This window comes from Somniosus microcephalus, chromosome 2, assembly GCF_052327205.1.
Source record: "Somniosus microcephalus isolate GS21.2 chromosome 2, FLI_Smic_1.0, whole genome shotgun sequence".
NCBI lineage: Eukaryota > Metazoa > Chordata > Chondrichthyes > Squaliformes > Somniosidae > Somniosus > Somniosus microcephalus.
Window position 1 is genome coordinate 215,462,130 of NC_140988.1, and position 22,217 is coordinate 215,484,346.

Genomic DNA, 22,217 nt, shown 5'->3' on the forward strand with positions numbered 1-22,217 from the left:
ACAGACATAATGGCGCCGACCAGTTTTTAAAGGGGAGGGTTGATCTTGCTCTCCATCCACATCCTGCTCATTGCAGCCTTGAATCTCGGCCTGGAGAGACCTGTACATCAAATCTGCTGGAAAGAACAATGGAGAGACGCAGGGAAAGAGCTCAGAGTGCAGCCTCCACACTCTCTTCTAAATCGATACAAGGAAGGGCAAATCAAAATGAACCTGCAAAGTGCTGCTCAGTACCCAAAACTCCTTCACACAGCGTTGAATCTCTCCAGAGGTCTCGCTCTCTCTCAGAATGCGTGGTGCAAAAATGTCACCAACAAAAAAAGGCAGGAAGCGGTCGCCTTTAAATAGCGCTCCCCCAGTCCCTTCCCGACTGCAAAACGCTCCCCTCAACCTGTCGTTGCTAGCGGCAGGTGGTAAGGCAGGGGGCGCCACTCAATATCCGGTCCGGGGCGCTACTGGGGCATTGCACACTCGACTGACGTCACGATCTGCCAGCGCAGGAGATCGTGGCGGTAGTGTTTAGCGTCGCCGCAAAATGTCTAGTTAATTTCGTGAGCGGCACCAACATCACCGTGCATGGGCGCTAGTTGCTTTGTGCCCCATTAGCGCCCTCTTAAGGCACTAATAGGAGGCGCAAACCAACTGAATTTTTCCCCCCATGTCTTTTACTGTGTTCTGTTCAGCTATGGTCGACTTGAATAAAAATGTCAAGTTGATCAGTGTTTTTCCCAGCAGTCTTTTTGCTAAGCTGGTTACGATTGGTTACTTTGCATTGTGAACTAATTCTAATTATATATATATATGTGTGTGTGTGTGTATAAGTGTTAACAAACCAATTAGTAACTGCATGCATATATATGTGTATAAAGAAAGTAAGTGTTAATAGACAAGTTAATAAGTAAATTGACTATAATCTTACAGGCTAGGAGGAGCATTACCCTCAAACAGTCTCTCCCAAAATGTTCCAGACCAGGTTTGGAGTGGCTCTGCTCACCACCTGTTGCAAATGTGGCATTTAAAGGCACACTTGAAAACTGCATTAGGCAAGCCTTGGCCAGCCAAGGGAAGGTCATTGCTTCCCTGCTATTTTCAACTGCCAGACATTTTGTAAACAGGGTGGCTGGCAGTTGAAAATTGCCCAATTTTTTTCCTATTTTAGTTGGTTTATTGATCAAAAATATACATCCAAAATATACTAAACAAATAATCAAAGGATTCCATCAAATTCTACTTAGGCTGATAGTATGTTCTAAAGATGCATATCTAATGGTGGAGAAATGCCACTGGGGAGTTCATTTGAAATTACGCTTCCCTTCTGAGTACAGGTCATTTAGCGCTTTTCCACCACTTTTGCAATTTGTTTGCAATTTGCAATTTAAAATCTTATAGCTGGTTGTGAATTAAATTCCGATAGAATAGGGCTAATTCCATAATTATGCTTAGCAGATGCTGAAAAAGATATTTACTGCAGATGAGAGTATACCATGCAAGATTACAGTATGTGTGTGAACACCTAGCTTTTACAAAAAAAAGCCTTAGTTCTATTTTCATGACTAGGAACATAGTGACAAGAGTAGGCCATTTAGCTCCTCGATTCAATTAGGTCATGGCTAATCTGTACTTCAACTCCATTTATCTGACATTGTTCCATATTTTTTGATACCCTGAGCTAACAAAAATCTTTCGACCTCAGTCTTGAAAACTTCAATTAACCCAACATCCACGGTCCTTTGGGGGAGACCAGATTTCCACCACCCTTTGTGTAAAAAAGTGCTTCCTGACTTCACTTTTAAATGGCCTAGCTTTAATTTTAGGATTATATCGCCTTGTTCTGGATTGCCCCCACTAGAGCAAAAAGTTTCATAGGATCACGAGCTTATTATTTAATTGAAAATATTTTCCTGCTTCTATCCAACCTTATATGATTTAATTCTCAATAATGTGCACTGAACTATCTTTGCTGCCACCTTCCTCTCCGTTCCCACTCTACGTTACTAACCTACTGCAAACCGCGCCTATCGCAAAACTTCATTTCTTATCTATTTGCTTCCTCTCTTCTCATTTGATATTCTGTGCTTTTTCCTCCTTTGATCTGGGTACAATTGTCCAGCCAAAGTCATATTCAGGCTACAGAGAGTGAGGTGGTTATCCCACATAAAGCAAGTGTGCTCCTGAAGTCACAGCAGCAGAGCGAGCCTGAAGAGCAAGAGCAGCTGAAAGCCCCAGATATAGAGCGTGATGATCTGGCTCGGCGAAAGGCACTGGGTGGCTTTACCAGTCGGCAAGAGCCTCACACCTTCATTCATTCGTCTATTACACCGGCTGATATGGAAATATGGGAGAGGCTCAAGGTTTCCACTGACACCAGGTTGTTACCGACCTCCCCTTCTGTTGTTTCTAATAGAAAGCATCATAGAGAAAGTTGCTCTTTCATATTTTCCCTTTTTTCATATATTTTTATGAGTAATGTGTATCTTCTTAATCTGAACCTACATTTAAAATTGTGCTTGAAAAAGTAATAACTGCCTGTGTAAGAACCTCAATTAGAGAAATACTTGGTTTTATTTTTAATATGGCCAGATTGAATACAACATTATTATGCAATTTGTTCATCCCAGTTTGGCATAAAAATAAAACAAAAAAGGTGACTCAACCGTGGCTAACAAGGGAAATTAGGGATAGCATAAGATCCAAGGGGAGGACATATAAATTGGCCAGAAAAAGCAATAAACCTGAGGATTGGGAGCAGTTTAGGATTCAACAAAGGAGGACAAAGGGATTAAGTAAGAGGGGGAAAATAGAGTATGAGAGTAAGCTTGCAGGGAACATAAAAACTGACTGTAAAAGCTTTTATAGATATGTGAAGAGAAAAAGATTGGTGAAGTCAAGCGTAGGTCCCTTGCAGTCAGAATCAGGGGAATTTATAATGGCGAACAAAGAAATGGCAGACCAATTAAATACATACTTTGGTACTGTCTTCACAAAGGAGGACACAAATAACCTCCCAAAGATGTCGGGGAACATAGGGTCTAATGAAAGGGAGGAACTGATAGAAATCAGTATTTGCAGGGAAATGGTGTTAGGGAAATTGATGGGATTGAGGGCCGATAAATCCCCAGGGCCTGATAATCTACATCCTAGGGTATTTAAGGAAGTGGCCCTAGAAATAGTAGATGCATTGCTGGTCATCTTCCAAAATTCGAAAGATTCTGGAACAGTACCCATGGATTGGCGGGTAGCTAATGTTATCCCACTGTTCAAAAAGGGTGGCAGTGAGAAAACAGGGAATTACAGACCGGTAAGCCTAACATCGGTAGTGGCGCAGGGATCAGTCCTTGGACCCTAGCTATTCACAATATATATTAATGATCTGGACGAGGGAACTAGATGTAATATCTCCAAGTTTGCAGACAACACAAAGCTGGGTGGGCGTGTGTGCTGTGAGGAGGATGCCGAGAAACTCCAGTATGATTTAGACAGGTTGGGTGATTGGGCAGAAGCATGGCAGATGCAATATAACATGGATAAATGCGAGGTTATCCACTTTGGTGTCAAAAACAAGGAGGCAGATTATTATCTGAATGGCAATAGATTGGGAGAAGGGGAAGTGCAACGAGACCTGGGCGTCCTTGTGCACCAGTCGCTGAAAGTAAGTATGCAGGTGCAGCAGGCGGTTAAGAAGGCAAATAGTATGTTGGCCTTCATAGCGAGAGGGTTTGAGTACAGGAATAAGGATGTCTTGCTGCAGTTGTACAGGGCCTTGGTGAGACCACATCTTGAGTATTGTGTGCAGTTTTGGTCACCTTATCTGAGGAAGGATTTTCTTGCCATGGAAGGAGTGCAGCGAAGATTCACCAGGCTGATACCTGGGATGGCAGGAATGACGTATGAGGAGAGATTGGGTCGATTGGGCTTGTACTCCCTGGAGTTTAGAAGAATGAGAGGGGATCTCATCGAAACTTATAAAATTCTAACAGGACTAGACAGACTAGATGCTGGAAGGATGTTCCCGATGGTCGGGGAGTCCAGAACCAGGGGTCACAGTCTAAGGATAAGGGGTAAGCCATTTAGGACAGAGATGAGGAGGAATTTCTTCACCCAGAGAGTGGTGAACCTGTGGAATTCTCTGCCAAAGAAGGCAGTGGAGGCCAATTCATTAAATATATTCAAGAAGGAGTTAGATATATTTCTTAAGGCTAAAGGGATCAAGGGATATGGAGAGAAGGCAGGAACAGGGTACTGAATTTGGATGATCAGCCATGACCTCATTGAATGGCGGAGCAGGCTCGAAGGGCCGAATGGCCTACTCCTGCTCCTATCTTCTATGTTTCTATGCAATACTACTGGTGCAGTGTTCACATCAACTTCCTTCCAGCACATGATCCTGCCCCCAAAGAAACAAATAAAAACACTACACCACTCATTATCATATGTCGTACATCATATTATGTGAGTTAACCTAAAGCAGTTCTTAAAAAAGCACCAAGCCTGCATTAAAAAAAATAAAACAACACAAAATTACCTGTAATCAAACCAAGTCACCCATGGGAGACTGTGTTGCCATGGATTAGTATATTGTCCCTTCATCCTGGAATTACCGTTTCAATCCAGGCACACTGATGGAATGAAAGTCTCATCCCTTTGCTGGTTTTAAGGATGCTAAATGAAATAAATGTGGCCATTCTCAACACTTCTTAGTATGTGTAGAGGTCCCCATAACTGCTCTGGTTGTCAATAAGTTGGCAGTGTTAGAGAGGCTGAAACAGATGGCTGTTGTGTGAATCAGAAGTATCACCCTATTGTAATAGGGGTGCTCTGATGAGCTGTGGTTAAAGCATACTGTTAGGGAAGAGAATGAGCAGCTTTACTCTGTATTGGTCCAACTACGCTTAACCTGGACAAACAAGAGGTAGTAAAGCATTCAATTCTACAGCACTGAGAGCAATAATCTTGAGTGCAAACAAAATTACTAAAAAGCCCCTTACCCATGTATCACTCTTTAAAATATTTTTTATAACTGTTAAAAATCAATATTTCAGTTCATATGTGTAGATGAAATCTGTAGTGATCACTGTCATTAAGTATCCTTCTCCTATGATTGCTTCCCATTCCATCCACTGAAGCCATCAGATGCCCAGTGAAGTGGGCCCAATGGTGGTAACCACTGTGCACTCCCACATGCTGTTTCTGAAATGAAAATATTTTCAACGCTAATAAAGTAAAATCAATTTGGCAATCAAATAATCAACTTAATTATGGGCAAATTTTCTTTTATCTTTAAGCATGTAACCTTCAGTGTTCCTTTAACCCAGTCTGCTTAAAAAATAAGCACACATATCTAAGCTGAGGTTTTCTAGTAGACTTAGGGGGAAAAATTCGGCTGCTTTGTGCCTCCCGTTAGCACTCTAAGAGGGCGATCACGGGGCGCAAAGCAACTAGCGCCCAGGCGCGGAGCCGCCAATGCCTCCCACGAAATTCAGCGGGAGGTTAGCGGCGGTGGGAACCGTTAGCGCCCCGCGGTGCTGCGCTGCCAGCAATGACGTCATCGCTGTGCGCAGCGCCCCGGCCGCAATCTTCGGTAACGCCCCCTGACGCTATGTCCGATGGGATCAGGGGGGCATACCTGCTGCTGGGGTGGCGCTAATTAAAGGCGAGGTGCCGGGCAGCCATTTTTGTTGCTGGCCGCCTGCCAGCACCTGCCCTCGTTGCCGTCCCCAGCCTCCTTTGCAGCCCCCCCACGGAGTGCCGGCTGTGCTCCATGAGCCCGGCACTTCTCTTGTGTGCTGGGCTCTTTTGCCGGCATTCCGATCCCTGGTGGTTCAGCTGGGCCCCAGGTCACGCTGTGCAAGGCCCCTCCCCTTTAAGAAGGGGAGGAAGGCCTGCAGTACCACAGCGCAACGTGCCGACACGCGTGGCGCTACCGCAGCGCCACGATATTCCCTTGCAGCGCCCCAAGAGGGAGGCGGGGCGCTTCTAGTAGTGCCCTGCTTCCCTCTTGAGGCACTACCGATGAATTTCGGCCGCGGGGGCGCTAATTCTTTTGGGGCGCTAAAGGTAGTGCCCCGGTGAAGTTAACGCCCCAAAGGGGGCGCAACTGAATTTTTTCCCCTAAATTTCCTACATTTGTCAATGTTAGTGAAAGGGCACACACCTCCTACTTGTATCTACTCTTTCATTGAATTAGTGAAGAATACAAATTTTTGCTCCCTGGTAGTAAATATTTACCTCATGCACAAATGTAGACCCTTTTATTTGGAGGTGTGTTCATTTTTTGTTGCAAGTTAATTTTCTTGCTGATCTCCCCAGGCAATGTATCAACTTTAATCAAGAGGACAGTTGTGTGACTTAAATCAGGCCTCTCTATTTTGTCACTTTTGTGTCAGCCACTAGGAGATGCATTGGAGCTCAATGCCAAATCTCTACTTTTTCCCCTTTTCTCTCTTTCTCCTCTCCTGAAGGCAGTGACTCCCGGCTGGGGTGAAGTTCTGTGTGCCAGTGCAGTTATGGGCAGTGACTCCGGCTGGGGTGAAGTTCGGTATACCAGTGCAGTTATGGGCAGTGACTCCCGGCTGGGGTGAAGTTCTGTGTGCCAGTGCAGTTATGGGCAGTGACTCCTGGCTGGGGTGAAGTTTGGTATACCAGTGCAGTTATGGGCACTGACTCCCGGCTGGGGTGAAGTTCTGTTTACCAGTGCAGTTATGGGCAGTGACTCCCGGCTGGGGTGAAGTTCTGTTTACCAGTGCAGTTATGGGCAGTGACTCCCGGCTGGGGTGAAGTTCGGTGTGCCAGTGCAGTTATGGGCAGTAACTCTCGGCTGGGGTGAAGTTCGGTGTGCCAGTGCAGTTATGGGCAGAGACATTTTGCCTCCATGTTTGTCAGCCTCTGGACTTCATTGTGAACTGTCAGCAAAAATTTGTCAACCGTGAAATAAATCATTGGACTTAATTGCAATGGTATTCTTGCAACATATGCAGACCTGAGAGGTTTTACATTAAAACACTATGGGCTAGAAATTCAGTAGGCTTTGCGCCCAGTTTTCGCCCAAAGAGGGCTTTTGCGCCACTTGCTGAGCTTTCGCCGATATTCAGCGCTGCGGTAATGGCGGCGTTAGCCAGTAGCACTGTGCCGCCACCGATGACGTCATCGGTGTGCGCAGTGCCCCGCTACCGCCCCGCTACCGGCCCGACCGCCATATTTAGTTGCGGCCGCCTCTTCCGCAGCGGCCGCAAACAGCGATCAGAAAACGGGGCCGTCCTGTAGCCTTAGTGGGGCGCTTTAAGGTGGAGGTGCGGCCGGCCGCTTTTTCGGCGGCCGCCTGCCCGCACCTCCTTCCCCGGCCTCCTCCACCCCGCCCCCCCGCGGCATTGCCGGCTGCTTTCCGCGAACCCGGCACTTCTCCGTGGTGCCGGGCTCATTTGCCGGCACTATCCAGCGGCGATCTCCCCGTTGCAGGCACCTCCCCCTTAAGAGAAGGAGGAGGCCTGCAGTACCGCAGCCTGCCGCTCCGCAGCGGGTGGCGCAGCGGCGCCTAGAGCGCTGAAATTCAGTTTCAGCGCCCCAAGCGGGGGCGGGCACACCCTGGAATAGCGCCCGGTTCCGACTTGGGGCGCAAAAACTGAATATCTGACGGGCGCAACTGGCTCCGCGCTCAGTGCTAACTTTTGGGCGCACGCCAGCTGGCGGGCCCAAAGTGAATTTCTAGGCCTATCAATTAAGTCAGCATGCAGGTAGAAGAAGGTACAATCTCACAGCCAGTGAACATAGGAATATAGGAACATAGGAACAGGAGTAGGCAATTCAGCCCCTCAAGCCTGTTCCAATTAGATCATGGCTGATCTGTATCTTAACTCCATCTACCTGCCTTGATTCCGTAACCCTTAATACCCTTGCCTAACAAAAATTTATCACTTTCAGTTTTCAAAATTTCGATTGACCGAGCCTCAACAGCTTTTTGGGGGAGAGAGTTCCACTACCCTTTGTGTGAAGAAGTGCTTCCTGACATTACCAATGAGCGGCCTAGCTCTAATTTTGAGGTTATGCCCCTTGTTCTGGACTCTCCCAACAGAGGAAATAGTTTCTCCCTATCTACCCTATCAAATACTTTAATCATCTTGAACACCTCAATTAGATTATCCCTGAATCTTCTATAGTCGAAGGAATACAAGTCTAGCCTATGCAACCTGTTCTCATAATTAAACCCTTTTAGCCCAGTTATCTTTCTGGTGAATCTGCGCTGCACTCCCTCCAAGACCAATATATCCTCCTTGAGGCGCGGTGCCCTGAATTGAATGTAGTGCTCCAGATGGGCTCTCACCAGAGCTCTGTACAGCTGTCAAAACTTCCAACCCTCTTGAGATAAAAGCTAACATTCCATTAGCAATTTTAATTATTTTTTCTACCTTTTAGTGATTTCTGTGCTTCCACCCCTAAATCTCTCTGCTCATCCACAGTTCCTATCTTCTCGCCATTTAGAAAAGTCTCTCTGATCTATCTTTCTTAGGTCCAAAGTGGAGGACTTCACACTTTCCCACATTAAACTCCATCTGCCACAGTTTTGCCCACTCACTTAATCTATCAATGTTCCTTTGCACCTTTCAGCTCCCATCTACACTATTTACTGTGCCACCTAACTTAGTGTTGTCAGCAAACCTATATACATGGCTCTCTATTCCTTCATCCAAGTCATTTATAAATAAAAAAGGGAAAAGCTGCTCCCCCAGTACAGATCCCTGGGGGACACCACTAGTCACATCCTGCCAATTTGAGTACATACCCATTATCCCTACTTTCTGTCTCCGACCACCTCACCAATTCCCTATCCAAGCCAATAGATTGCCTGCAATTCCTTGCGCTTTCATTTTTGTCAACAGTGTGGCTGAAAGAATTAATGGCCTGGAATTTGTGGTGTGTCATAACAACGAACAAACAGCATTCACTGTTATCACCCCTTTGTAACTGACCGCAACTTCAGGATGTAGCGCATGCGCATCCTAACACGGAAATCCTGAAGTTGCAGTCAGACATTCACTGCTCTGACACTGGCTGCGCGGTGCCTCAGAATCGGACCACGATGAGCCCCAACACCAGTAGCACCAGGCACACCAGCAGCACCAACAACAACACCAACCTTCTCTGCAATCACCTGATGTTGCACAGGACAGAGGCCATCAGCACCCGACCACATTGCTGCCCGGGAGGCCAGGGATGGCCTCATCATGGCCAGATTTACTTAACTTTATGCTGTACACTCTGGCTGTCACATGAGGTGCCAGGTTGGCACCACTCCACACCAACACCATAAAGCATCCCTACAAAGCCCAAGCCATTCCTTTCACACTCATCACCAATGCGGAGGGTACCGTTCTGCCTCACCATTCACCGCAACTCACCAAGCCACTTCCAAAGGTGCACACAAATCTGTCCAAGACCAGAAAGTGTTGAAAATAAAGATTTCAATGTTTGACAGCACATTAATAAAAACTTTACATAAACATTGGATAAAACACCCTTGTGTGTTGTTAGTTGGTATGATTGCACTAGGATGAGGGTGAGTGTGAGGGGTGGCTAGTGAGATGGGGAAGTGATAATGTAGATAGAGAGGGATGGGTGGAGGTGCAAGGTAAGTTGGTGTGAGTAAGGATGTGCAGGAGTAGGGTAGGGAAGGCAGAGTATTGGGGATGTGATGAGAGGCACAGCAGGATGAGGTTGAGTGTGGCTTTGTACTAATGTTTTGTGATCTAATGAGATCATTGAAAGGTTTGCGCCACTGCACCCAGGTCCTCCTGATGACATCCCTGCTTGTGCCCTCCTGTGCAATGTGCAACCAGGCAGTTTTGGTCTCCTGGGGAGGTGTCTTCCACCCATCGGAAGGGAAGAGGACCTCCCTGCGTGCTGTGAATCCCTCCATAAGCATGTGGAGGGAGTCATGGGAGAACCTGGGTGCAGCCGTGCACCTCTGTGCAGTCATTGCCAGTGTTTGCCGCACTTCAGTGCTGTAGAACACTGACAGCACAAATGTCAAAAGAAAGTTGGCCATGGTCCCTTTAAGGAAACTGGCTGATGACACGTCATGAATGGCGTCACCAGATCAGCTTCCTCTAATTGGCCCGGGAAACACGCTGGGTGAGCTTAACAAACCCTGTCAACGTAAATTCATTTTAGACAGTGGGATGGAGCCAGCAGCGGGGCCACGACCTGCCACCAACATTGCCTGCCTCGGACCCACTGAGGTAAGTAAATTCCCAGCCTTAGAATCAAAGGAGCTTTCTCACTTCCTGGTTCTCGGTGTGTGAGAATTTTGCATTGTGATTGGCTGCTTAGACAGCATGTTGATGTCACAGCAGCTCGCACTATGGGATTCCCACTATACTACATTGATTTCAACTGCATGCCAGAAATGCCAAACTTCTCGCCACAGATATTACGAGATCTTTGTGGGTAGCTTACTTTGGGGCCAGCGGCGAACAGCTTTGCTTCACCGCTAACTGCAAATTATGGGCCAATTTAATGAGCTGAATATCCTCACAATGCAGCTGCACTGGTCATAAGACTGGCTGGACAGATGATTCTGTTTGGTAGTAAATTATTCATATTTGTTAATAAGGTAACTTTCTCTTTTAGCCAATACTAATTCGGGGATTAGTGAACTTTATGTTGTCTGCTTCTAATCTTCATTTTTCTCCATTCTCCATAACTTCTTCTAGTGAGGAAACTTCCAAGCCAATTGGAAATTGTTCTGATTTGAAGCCAATGTCTGAAATTGAAGTAGAAAAAGCAGCTCAAGATGACCTTGCCTGTCGTAAGGCAAGAAACAATAAAAGTGCTTCAGGCAGCTGCCAGCGCTTTGTGCACTTTGGCCCAGTGACGGAGATAGATCAGCAACGTTGGGAGAAGTTAAGCATCGCCGGGGCTGGCCCGGACAGTGAGTCAGAGGAAGAGGCAGATGGTTGCACTATCAAAGCCTATACCTGCCACCTCTTACCCTCAGTAGCTTCGGCAGTTATCCTCAACTCACAGGATAGCATAATGGGAGGTCAATCCCAAGTCATTGCTGGCAGCGAGGTCAGTCTTGCCTCCCAAAATGAGCTCAGGTACATATTGCCTCCTCTCCAGCTAGTCTGGATCAACAGCGTGGTTCAACATTTTCAGTTGCATGTGGTGTGATTGGAGCTCCTAATAAAGCATGGCATTTGCAATGTAAGGCTGAGGTCTCCCATCTTGTGCAACTGTTCTCTGCTCATCAATATGAGCTTTATAAATAGCTTTGGTTTATTGAAACTTCAGCCTGCTGTAATATAGATCGTTTGATGTGTTTTTTTAATAATAACATAGGCGTGAAAATAGGCTGTGCAGTAGCCTAGACATTTACGCTGCCAGAGGATTCATTTGTAAGCATTAACCACTTCACTGGAGTTTGCACAAATATATCTGTTTCTTTAACAGCTTAGTTATGTTTCATTTATTCCTGAGCTGTAAATTTTGCTTTTTATGGTATGATTGGGATAATTTTGTTTACTTTAATTTGTAATTTTCGAAAATACGTTGCTGTATAATGGGAAATATTGGCACAGGATTATAATTTGCACTGGTTTGTTTTGGTACCATTGGAACTTTTGGTCATCAGATACATATATCTCTGCTGGGTATGGACAGTGAAAACTTTCTTTATTCAAGTATACTTATATATAATAATGACATGTAACACAGCTGATTAACAAGCTTCCAGAAAATGAGGTGCAAGGTACAATCTCCCCCTCCACAACAACCTTCCAAGAAAAGGGATTAGAGACATTGGCCGGAATTTTAATTTGGAGGCAGGTAGGGAGCAGGGGGACTGGAAAGCAGCCGGGAAACCCTGGAGAACAGGTTTCCCACAGGCCCTTCTGAATTTAATGGCAAGGCCTGATTAGCATTTCAATCAGATGGAGAGGCTGGCTGACTGTCGGGTGGGTAGGCCTGCAGCACTCGGCTGCAGAGAGGAAGGAGGGAGGGACGAGTGGGTGGGGTCAGAGGAGGATTGGGGGGGGTGGTCGGGGATCAGAGAAGAATCGGGGCTGGAGGGGGGGAGGTCGAGAAGGCATTCGGGGGCTGGAGGGGGAGGTTGGAAGGCCGGGAAGGCGATCGGGGGATGGAGAGGGGAGTTTGGAGGCCGATGGGGGGAATTGGAGGCCTCGGGGGGGAGGTGAGGTTGAGGGGGGAGATCGGAGGCCATGTGGGGGGAGGTCAGAGGCAAAACCGGAAGGGTCGGGATGCTGTCCGATCACGGGGGGTGGTTGAGGCAGGAATGCTGGATCCAGCAGGTAAGTGGAAAGGCACTTACCTCCTGGATCCAGCAGTCCTCGCCTCCCTTTAGCCGGCGGGTTCCCCGAGGCCAAGGAAACCTGACCAGCCAGAGTTAACTTTGAAATGGTGGATTACCATGAGGCACGCCAGCCTCATTATAATATTTAAGTGGCGACCCATCTCCTGGGTGCGGGTTGGCTGCCCACCCCCGGTCCTGCCAGCGTTAAAACCAGAAGTTGGCGGGTTGGAGTCAGAATTCAGTTTTTTAACTCTTTAACCTCCCACCTGACCCCAATCCACCCGTTTTCTGGATTTAAATCCCCCCATTACTTCTAATGCTAAAAGATATTATCCACCATGATGAACAAGGCCTATGATTGTTCTTCTACTGTTCTTCCGTGGACAAGGCCATTAAAAGTTCTGCAAAAGCTAATTTTCTTTCAGAGGTTTGTAGTAAATCACAGCAAGTCACAATGCTTCATATTTGAAGAGGGTATTTGTTACTCACCTCCATGGTCACCCTTCCCCCAGACTAGTTCAAGAATAATGTCACACAGTCGGCTGTCCAACCAAGCATATCTGTAATAATCCACACTGTTTCATGTAATCTCATCTCAAAATTGTTATTTTCTTGCCATGTCACAATGCCGGATATATGGAGCACAGCCAATTATTATATTTTCTCCTTGCAGTTTCAATATTGTCATTTTGGCAACTCTTGTCCTTGTTTGTGGTAGACTTGTAGGGGTCGATTTTAACTCGGGTGCGGGGAATTGTCGGGTTCCCCGAATTTGGTGTTTCCCACACGAATCTAAATGGGTGTGTGAGATTGATGCAATTTTAACTCAATTAGCCAATTGATTTCCAACATGTGGGAACCCTTGGCAAATGAGTATTTCCAGTCAGAAAGTCGCATAATATGACATCATTATTGCTGCTGCATTTAGGGTCTGCAAGAAGCCTTGCTTCTTCTGCAGGCTGCCAACCTTTTGGCATTTGCTGATACACTGAGCTGGAAGCAGAATGGCAAGAGAAAGACCGAGGTCTGCACCCCGTTTTGACGACGTTGCCCTGCAGACTTTAGTGGAGGGAGCAAGAGCTCACAAGGAGGAGCTCTTCCCTTCATCAGGGAGGAAGATGCCTCCCCAGCAGACAAAGGCTGCATGGCTGCAAGTGGCAGAGAAGGTCAACTCCTTATCGCTGCCCGCAGAACCTGGATACAGTGCAGGAAGAGGTTTCATGACCTTCAGCACACTGGAAAAGTGAGTATGAATTTCCCATCACACTCAATCTGATCCCCATTGCCTTTCCTCACCAGCACTCAGCTTTAGCAATCTCTTCCTCCACATCCCACTTGACACTGACATCCATGCACCCTTACCCATTCCCTCTCTCTCTATGCTCACATTCACCTAACTATTCGACTATGCAGCCCTCACACTCCCTATCACTCTGATGCTATGAAAACAACTGACAACACACAGGGAGTGCCCTTGGTCTTGCCACCTCACTCCATTTTTGTCTCCTTCTTAGCATCTATGCTATGGATTCTCTACACTCACTCCTTCATTCTCACTCAACCTCCACTTGTCTCCCTCATTGCAGGAAAAGAGAGCTCACAATAAGCGAGAAAGAGCGAGGACAGGAGGAGGGCCACCATCAGTAGCCCACCTCACCCCCTGGGAGGAGGCGGTCCTGGAGATCGTAGGACTGGAGGATGAGGCGCAAGTGGGGGACGGACAGACGGGGGCATCACAGCAAGCTGGTGACAGAATCGTTTTCCATCTCTCTGATTGACATTGCATGAGTCGCTGATAATAATTCTGAAGCTATAACAGATGGACCTATGATCATCTGCAATGTGCATGTAACCTTGACCTCACATCTCTAACTCTTTCCTTCACTCCCCCACAGGAGCATCGAAAGCCCCCGTCCCCACTGTCCAGGAGGAAGAGCCTGAGCTTCCAGACTCCTCAGAGGAATCTGCAACCTCTGAGGGTGCAGCGTCAGCAGAATTCAGCGCACCCAACACCAGCGCAAACACTCACACTTCGGTGGGACCTTCGGGACATAGAGTAGTGTTGTCACCTGGTGTATCACAGCTCACAAGTGAGCATCAGCAGATTGTGGAGACAGGGACAGCAGTGGAGAGTGCTAGTCGGAGGGCACAGGACCCTGCCAGCTCGGCTCAGCTGCATGTCGACCCTCTGCCTCTGGGTCCATCCATAAGATCAGCAGGGCTGGAACTCCAGGAACAGATGCAGGAGTCTCTGGCAGGTTTTGTCTCCAGGGTCGATGTGAGTGTGGAGCGAATGGAGGAGTCCATAGCGAATGTGAGCAGAGCCTTTGTGGAGTCATTGGCGCATGAACGCATCACCATGGAAAGGATGGCAACCTCCATGGAGGAGATAAGTCGCCAGGGTATGGAAAACATGGTGAGTGTTCATAATAGAATGACATCTCTTGAGGAGCGATGGGCATCTATTGAACAGAGAAACCAGACCTTCATGGAAGTCCTTCTGAGTAGGACTGCCAGTGCAGATACGGGTCCCCATGGCCCCCTGATGTGCAGCAAGGTGCTCTCAAGGCACTTCCAAGCGCTGGCCCATTCTGGCCTGTGCAGCTTCAGGTGGGTGAGCAGCAGCCTGGCGCTCCTGTTGCTGCTGCTGTTGTTCCTGGTTCTGCTGGTGCCGCAGCTGGTGATTGAGCTCATTTAATGCCCAGAAGGGAAGGAAATAAATGGCTCCCATGCTTCTGGTATATGCCTCCGTTGAGGAAGCGCTGAGTGAAGGTGGCGAGCGGGGTTTCCCAGGAGGTCACACTGGAGATGTGTGTGAGGCTCCAACCTTCCACAGGTGTGGTTAAGCCTGGTAAAAGTTGCCCCAGGCCTGAAACAACAAAGTCCTGCCACCTACAAATGATGACTGATTAAATCTCCTCTTTAATGGTTGACCTGCAGCTGATAGTCAGCAAGCCAATAGTGCTCACGCCAGGTTTCACAGGCGTGCTCCCCACCAGGCGTGTTTTACGTGGGAAAAGGGTTAAAAATGCAAGGGCCTGTTAAAATGGGATTATAAAGGCCAATTATTGCTGATTAAGGGCCTTAAAGACCAGTCCCACCTGTTGGAGGCGGGACTGATTCGGGACCATCAGACACGCCTGGGTTAAAATGGCTCGGGGTCGGGAACCAGGTGGCGGGGGGTCCCGACCCCCAGTTTTTGCGATTTTAACCCCCCACACGCCTCAAAGCCCGCCTCACGGCTGAGTTAAAATCGACCCCGTAAGGTCCATTTTGATGCATTCCTGGCGGCTTTTGATTGAAGGTGTGCATAACTGAGATACTGTTGATCAAAACGAGAACCTGCAAAAACATATCATGTTGCAACTGTCCTGTAAAGAGAAACACCCATTGTTCACATGGCAGAAAAGAAAACACCTGCTGATCCAACTGAGGCAGCTTCTCAAGAGGGGGTTTACTCAACTAATTTGAGCCTCTGACGGGTTCACCAGAAGGCAAGAGAGGTTGCTAAAGGTCTGATCCATCTATTGTGTTATATTGTTTGATATTTCTTTAAAGATTAGGCTATGGAATTTTTCCATTGTCTATTTTTCCACTGTATTTTTCCTGGATTGCTGGAGGCAATAAATTTCTGATAATAAATATTTGAAGATAGGCAGATTGGAGACATCGCCTATGTGATGCCAAGAAAGCTGCAATGGAGAATGGAAAGTGTGCAATTGAATCCAAATCCATTGCTGCAAATTTAAAAATGGTAAAACCACAAACAGCCAGGTGACTTGAAAATCAACTAAGGACCAATTGTAATGCAAGTCTGAGGAGCTGAGAAACTGGCCTAAAAATTCGGTTGCCGCCAACGCCTCCCGCGAAATTCAGCGGGTGGTTAGCGGCGACGGTAACCATTAGCGCCCTGCGGCACTGCGCCACCAGCGATGACATCATCGCTGTGCGCAGCGCCCCGCTCGCACCCCGGCTGCAACCTTCAGTAGCGTCCTCTGAATTACTGCTGAACGCTATGTCCGACGGGGTCAGGGGGGCCTACCTGCGGCCGGGGCAGCGCAAATTAAGGGGGAGGTGCCGGCCATTCTTGTTGCTGGCCACCTGCCAGCAACTGCCCCCTCTGCCGTCCCTGGCCTCCTCTGAAGCCCCCCCCCGCAGAGTGCCGGCTGCACTCCCTGAGCTAAGCACTTCTCTTGAGTGCCAGGCTCTTTTGCCGGCACTCTGATCCCTGGTGGCCCAGCTGGGCCCCGGGTCGCGCTGCGCAAGGCTCCTCCCCTACCGCGATGTGGCATGCTGCAGCGCATCTTCCCTCTTGGGGCGCTACCGATTAATTTCGACTGCAGGGGTGCTAATTTTTTCGGGGCGAAGTTAGCGCCCCAAAGGGGGCGTGACTCCATTTTTCCCCCAGTATATATAGTAGTAAAAATAATAAATTTCCTTAGGCCTCACCTGCTCAAATTCAAAAATTGTATTTTACATTAAAAGGTTCTAGTGGAATTATTAACAATGTATGATTGTACTGACACATGGTTTATCTGTCCTCGCAGAGCCGAGGGATCCCTCAATATTGTACCTACCTGGGCACAATCAATACTAGGGAGAAAATGGACTTTGTGAAATGGAAGCTGAACACTAGCCAGTAATTCCCAGAAAATGTTGATGGTCCGGCTTTATTATTTTTGTATATTAGGCGGCATAACAACTCTTCCTCTTAGGCAGTCCCTCGGAACCGAAGATGACTTGCTTCCACATTAAAAATGAGTTCGCAGGTGACTGATAAGTCCAATGCGGGACCTACAGTCTCTGTCACAGGTGGGGCAGATGGTGATTGAAGGGGCGGGTGGATGGGGTGCTTGGGTTAACGTGCGCTCCTTCTGCTGTTTGCGCTTGGCTTCCGCTTGCTCCCAGCGAAGAGACTCGAGGTATTCGGCACCTTCCCGGATGCTTCTCCTCCACTTTGTGCGGTCTTGGGCCAGGGATTCCCAGGTGTCGGTGGGGATGTTGCACTTTTTCAAGGAGGCTTTGAGGGTGTCCTTGACGCGTTCCCTCTGCCCACCTGGGGCTCTCTTGCCGTGTTGGAGCTCCGAGTAGAGCGCTTGTTTTGGGAGTCTCGTATCGGGCATGCGGACCATGTGACCCATCCACCGGAGCTGATCGAGCGTGGTCAAAGCTTCGGTGCTGGGGATGTTGGCCTGAGCGACAACACTGATGTTGGTGTGCCTATCCTGCCAATGGATTTGCAGGATCTTGTGGAGGCAGCATTGATGGTACCTCTCCAGTGCTTTGAGGTGCCTGCTGTACATGGTCCATGTCTCTGAGGCATACAGGAGGGCGGGTATTACTACTGCTCTGTAGACCATGAGCTTGGTGCCGGGTTTGAGGTCCTGGTCTTCAAACACTCTCTTCCTCAGGCAACCGAAGGCTGCACTGGCACACTGAAGGTGGTGTTGGACTTCGTCATCGACGTCTGCCCTTGTTGACAGTAGGCTCCCGAGGTATGGAAAGTGGTCCACGTTGTCCAAGGCCTTGTCATGGATTTTGATAATCGGGGGGCAGTACTGTGTGGCGGGGGCAGGTTGGTAGAGGACCTTTGTCTTATGGATGTTTAGTGTAAGGCCCAGTATAAGTGTAACTTTAGTATAAGTGCAACAACAGGATGTAACTGACAACTGTAACAAGGCCAAATATCTCAGAAAATTGACCCTAGTTGCTAGAAAGACCTGCAGAAATGATAGTGAGGATGAAGGACTACAAAGAATGGTGTGTGTGGTTAACAGAAGTCAAAATCCCATATAAATTCAATCTGAACCAAGATGAAATAATCTTGCTTGGTTACCCAATAGACAATGGTGCATTGACACAAGACTACAAAAACAATTGATATGTCTGACAGAAAGCAGATTACTGTGGTATTCTACTAGAGAGTGACTGGAATAGACCTGACCCTTCAACCTTATACTAAATGATAGATAATTCCTTACCAGCCGAACTTTGCTTTCCCGCCATATTTTGGTGTTTGGCATTCGTCAATTCATTAGACTCTGATACCACAACACGACGACTGTGTCCTGCCTTAAATTAAGTTTGACACTTTCCATTTGGGATTTTCTTTAATCTCTTAAATTCGGCAAGAAGATAAACCTTTCTAACACGGATCTAATAAAAGATTATTCACTCTGTTTGTAATCCACATGGTGCTGTGGTGTAGAGTTGTTCTGTCAATAATCTACTGGAAAACAAGATTAAATACTGCACCAGGATTGTGTGACAATGATGGAGCAGGCTGTGTATTAGGAAATGTTGCACCAGAAATTAAAATTGCACTGCTGAAACTATTAGCACTAGATGGAATTTGCAAATCATGGACCATATTAAATAGAATCCATTAATGGATTTAAAAAAGCTCAGATATTTAATATCACTAACAGTATGAGCTAGTTTTCTGCTCATTCTAAAATATCAGGTTAGAGAAACAATTACTGTGATCCCTGGGTTAATGATATCATTCTGAATTTATTGTACTTATTCTTCAGGTGCATTTACACTATAAATTTAACATTGGTGTAAAGCAGCATTGGCTTTGCCTGCACTGAATTTGTGTAGTGTAAATTAGTGTCAAGGGCCAAACTGACTCCTCCAGGGAGTCTGACTCCAGTTTGCTCCTGGGTCAGGTCAAGTTGACTATAACTAACATTGGTGTGAAGCAAAACCTCTTTAGTTGCAGTGTAAATTAATTGAACTTTGTTATTATTAAGGATGATTAAATTATCCTTGGTTCAAATTCTCCATTTCATTTAACCCAACCCAGGACAGCGATACAATTTTTGTGGACCAACAAGTGGGGAATGCACCACGCACGCCCCACCCATTGGTTCTTGGTGTAGAGCGGCCTAACCAGCAGACCTTAAAGGGACCACTGCAGGCCACTCCAAAAATGGCTGAATTTTTTTTTCAATTTTTTTTGGCCAGGAGGAGCAGGAGCCTGCCGATTTCCTGCCCTCCCTGACCGGCGAGTAGTCTCGGAGCGCCCGTTCAGCATTCACAGCTCACCGTCCGCATGCTAATGAGGTCCAGATGTATTTGCCTTTAGTGCTGTGTTGCTTATCTTATACATACTTTATGTTGCAACATTTGTACTGGTACCACTAGTAAACAGGCATTTCTAATATGTTATATATATTTAAAATGAGTGGTATTGTGTTGGTATTTCACATCATTCTATATACCTTGCTGTCCTAGGGGGATATTAGTAGGAGTCTAAACTTTGTGCACAACTTTGTTCAACTCTGATTTTTTTTTACAGTAATATCAATTTTATGCAGTATCATAATTCCAGAAAACTACCAGTATTAGTATAACTAATCTAAGACCAACAGAAATGATTTCCAGCCAATATTTCCCCATACAGTAACATTTAAAACATTTATTTTTCACAATATGAACATAGGAATAACATACACTTGCCGACAGAGAATTGGGATTGTGTTTGTAGAATAAAGCAGAATACTGCATGGGCATAAGAAGGTGATACTTGACCAACCTATCAGCAAATTTCCATGTAACAGAAGTGTATTTCTAGCTGTGTGATGTCTAACATCAAATCTAGTCCCAATAAAAAAAAGTAATTCCCTTGTGTTGAGAACTGAGCCTGACAATCTAGTACCCAAGGATCGAACTAACCTCTGTACAATTAAACCAGTAACCTCACCCCAAGCCAAGAACTCAGACAATTTACACTTCATGAATTTCATTCTTAACCCTTCTTATTTAATCCTTAATGAGTTTTTGTTTGTGTTTTTCCAGCTATTTTAGTACTATTCCTCACTCTGCTTCTGAATACATTGACTTCTTATTGTAGGGCAGTCGCATGGGCATTGGTCACACTCAGATAAAATCATTTGTGATTGCAAATCAGAGAAAACTCTCTTTTTTGCATGAGACCCAAAAGACATATGGCCCCGATATGTAGGGGGAGACGAGGAGGGAGTGAGGGAGTACAGTAAAGCGGAGGAAACCCAGCAAGGCTGGAGACGTGGAGGTCCTGCTGAATTTAACAACAGGACCTCATTATAATTTATTTCTTTTGTTTCCTGCCTGGTAGCCTGCCAAATTGACAGGCGGGCTGGATACCGAGCGGGAAAACCAGTGACGGGAGGCTGCAGCCGGGGACCCTTGGGGATGGTCACCGGCAATCAACATCGCAGGGCAAGGGCTAGAGGGAGACCATGATCGGAAGAAAGGAAGCCAAAGGTTTGCTTTAGGGGCCGGGGGTGCACTCCTGCTCTTTCTGGGCCACAAGGAATGCTATAAAAAGCACGTGCCTTTTGGTGCCAGCAGCTCCTGCCTCCATTTCACTGCCGGATTTCCCGAGCTCTCGGAAACCAGGCCAGTAGCAGTTAAATTTAAATCAGGCACCCAGTGCAGTCCTGATCGCCACACTATAGGAGGGATGTGATTGCATTGGAGAGGGTGCAGAGGAGATTCACCAGGATGTTACCTGGGCTGGAGCGCTTCAGCTATGAAGAGAGACTGGACAGGCTGGGGTTGTTTTCCTTAGAGCAGAGAAGGCTGAGGGGGGACCTGATTGAGGTGTACAAAATTATGAGGGGCATAGATAGGGTAGATAGAAAGGAACTTTTCCCCTTAGTAGAGGGGTCAATAACCAGGGGACATAGTTTCAAGGTAAGGGGCAGGAGGTTTAGAGGGATTTGAGGAAAAAAAAAATTCACCCAGAGGGTGGTTGGAATCTGGAACTCACTGCCTAAAAGGGTGGTAGAGGCAGGAACCCTCACAACATTCAAGAAGCATTTAGATGAGCACTTGAAATGCCATAGCTTACAAGGCTATGGACCAAGTGCTGGAAAATGGGATTAGAATAGACAGGGCTTGATGGCCGGCGTGGACACGATGGGCCAAAGGGCCTCTTTCTGTGCTGTATAACTCTATGGCCTAGAAATTCGGTAGGCTTAGCGCCGCATTTGAGGCGCTAGAGGGCCTAGCGCCGGAGTTATGGCCAGTTGAGAAATTCCCTGGGGCCCTAAATCGGCGTTGCACCGGTAGCGCTGCGCCGGCACCGATGACGTCATCGGTGTGCGCAGCGTCCCGGTTGCCGTGGTAACCCGGCCCCAAGCCGAAATTCAGTTGCGCCCGCCTCGCCCGTGGCAGGCGCAACTAAGACTCTGGCAACAGAGTCTTCCCCCAGTGTGCGCCGGCGCATAAAGGTGGAGCGGCGGCCGGCCGCGTTCCCGGCGGCCGCCTGCCCACACCTCCCTTCCCGGACTCCTGCATTCCCCCCCCGCGGCCCTGATCACTGTCTCATGCGAGCCCGGCACTTCCCCGAGGTGCCGGGCTCAGATGTCGGGTCAATCCGCCGGACAGTTGTCGGCTGCAGGCAGCTCCTCCTTAACAGGAGGAGGAGGCCTGCAGTTCCCCCGCCTGCCGCACCGCATCGGGTGCCGCAGCGGGGGATTAGCGCCGGGAAACCCAAGTTCACGCCCGTTTTGAGGCGCTAAAGGAGGGTTTTAGCGCCCGCCGCCGTCTGGGCCCGGCGCACCCGAATTTTCGTCGGGCGCTGCCGCATTACCGCTGGCGCAAACTTTCTGGCGCTACAGCCCTGGCAAGACCAGAACCCAATTTCTAGGCCAATGACTCTATAACGATGCACTGTGAAAGCCTTATTTGAATGTGATAACAAGAGGGGACACACACACGGCTCGCAACCCGCCGCCGTAAAAACGGCAACGGGCGGGTACGTGGCAGGTTGGGGACGCGTTCCCTGTTCGTTAGGGTTTAAGCCCCCAGTTCCCCAACCTCTTCCCGCCCATTGTGGTGGGGGTCATTATTGAGGTCACAGTTTAGGATCCAGTTCCAGATCCATTCCTGCCACCGTAGTAATGGTCACCAACCTCATGATAAC

General features: G+C 47.6%; 1 protein-coding gene across 13 annotated transcripts in view; it reads left to right on the top strand.

Annotated features, from left to right (window-relative positions):
* LOC147123222 (LIM and calponin homology domains-containing protein 1-like) overlaps window positions 1-22,217 on the top strand; it is a 637,194-nt gene that overhangs the window by 462,044 nt on the left and 152,933 nt on the right. For 11 of the 13 annotated variants that reach the window (XM_085969296.1, XM_085969236.1, XM_085969219.1 and 8 more), the window contains exons 11-12: window positions 2,111-2,368; window positions 10,704-11,090. The exons of 1 other annotated variant lie outside the window; for it this stretch is intronic. In XM_085969296.1, coding sequence (XP_085825422.1) covers window positions 2,111-2,368; window positions 10,704-11,090 — 645 coding nt within the window. The remainder of the gene's footprint in view (window positions 1-2,110; window positions 2,369-10,703; window positions 11,091-22,217) is intronic. One more of the 13 variants, XM_085969281.1, reaches the window with a different exon arrangement.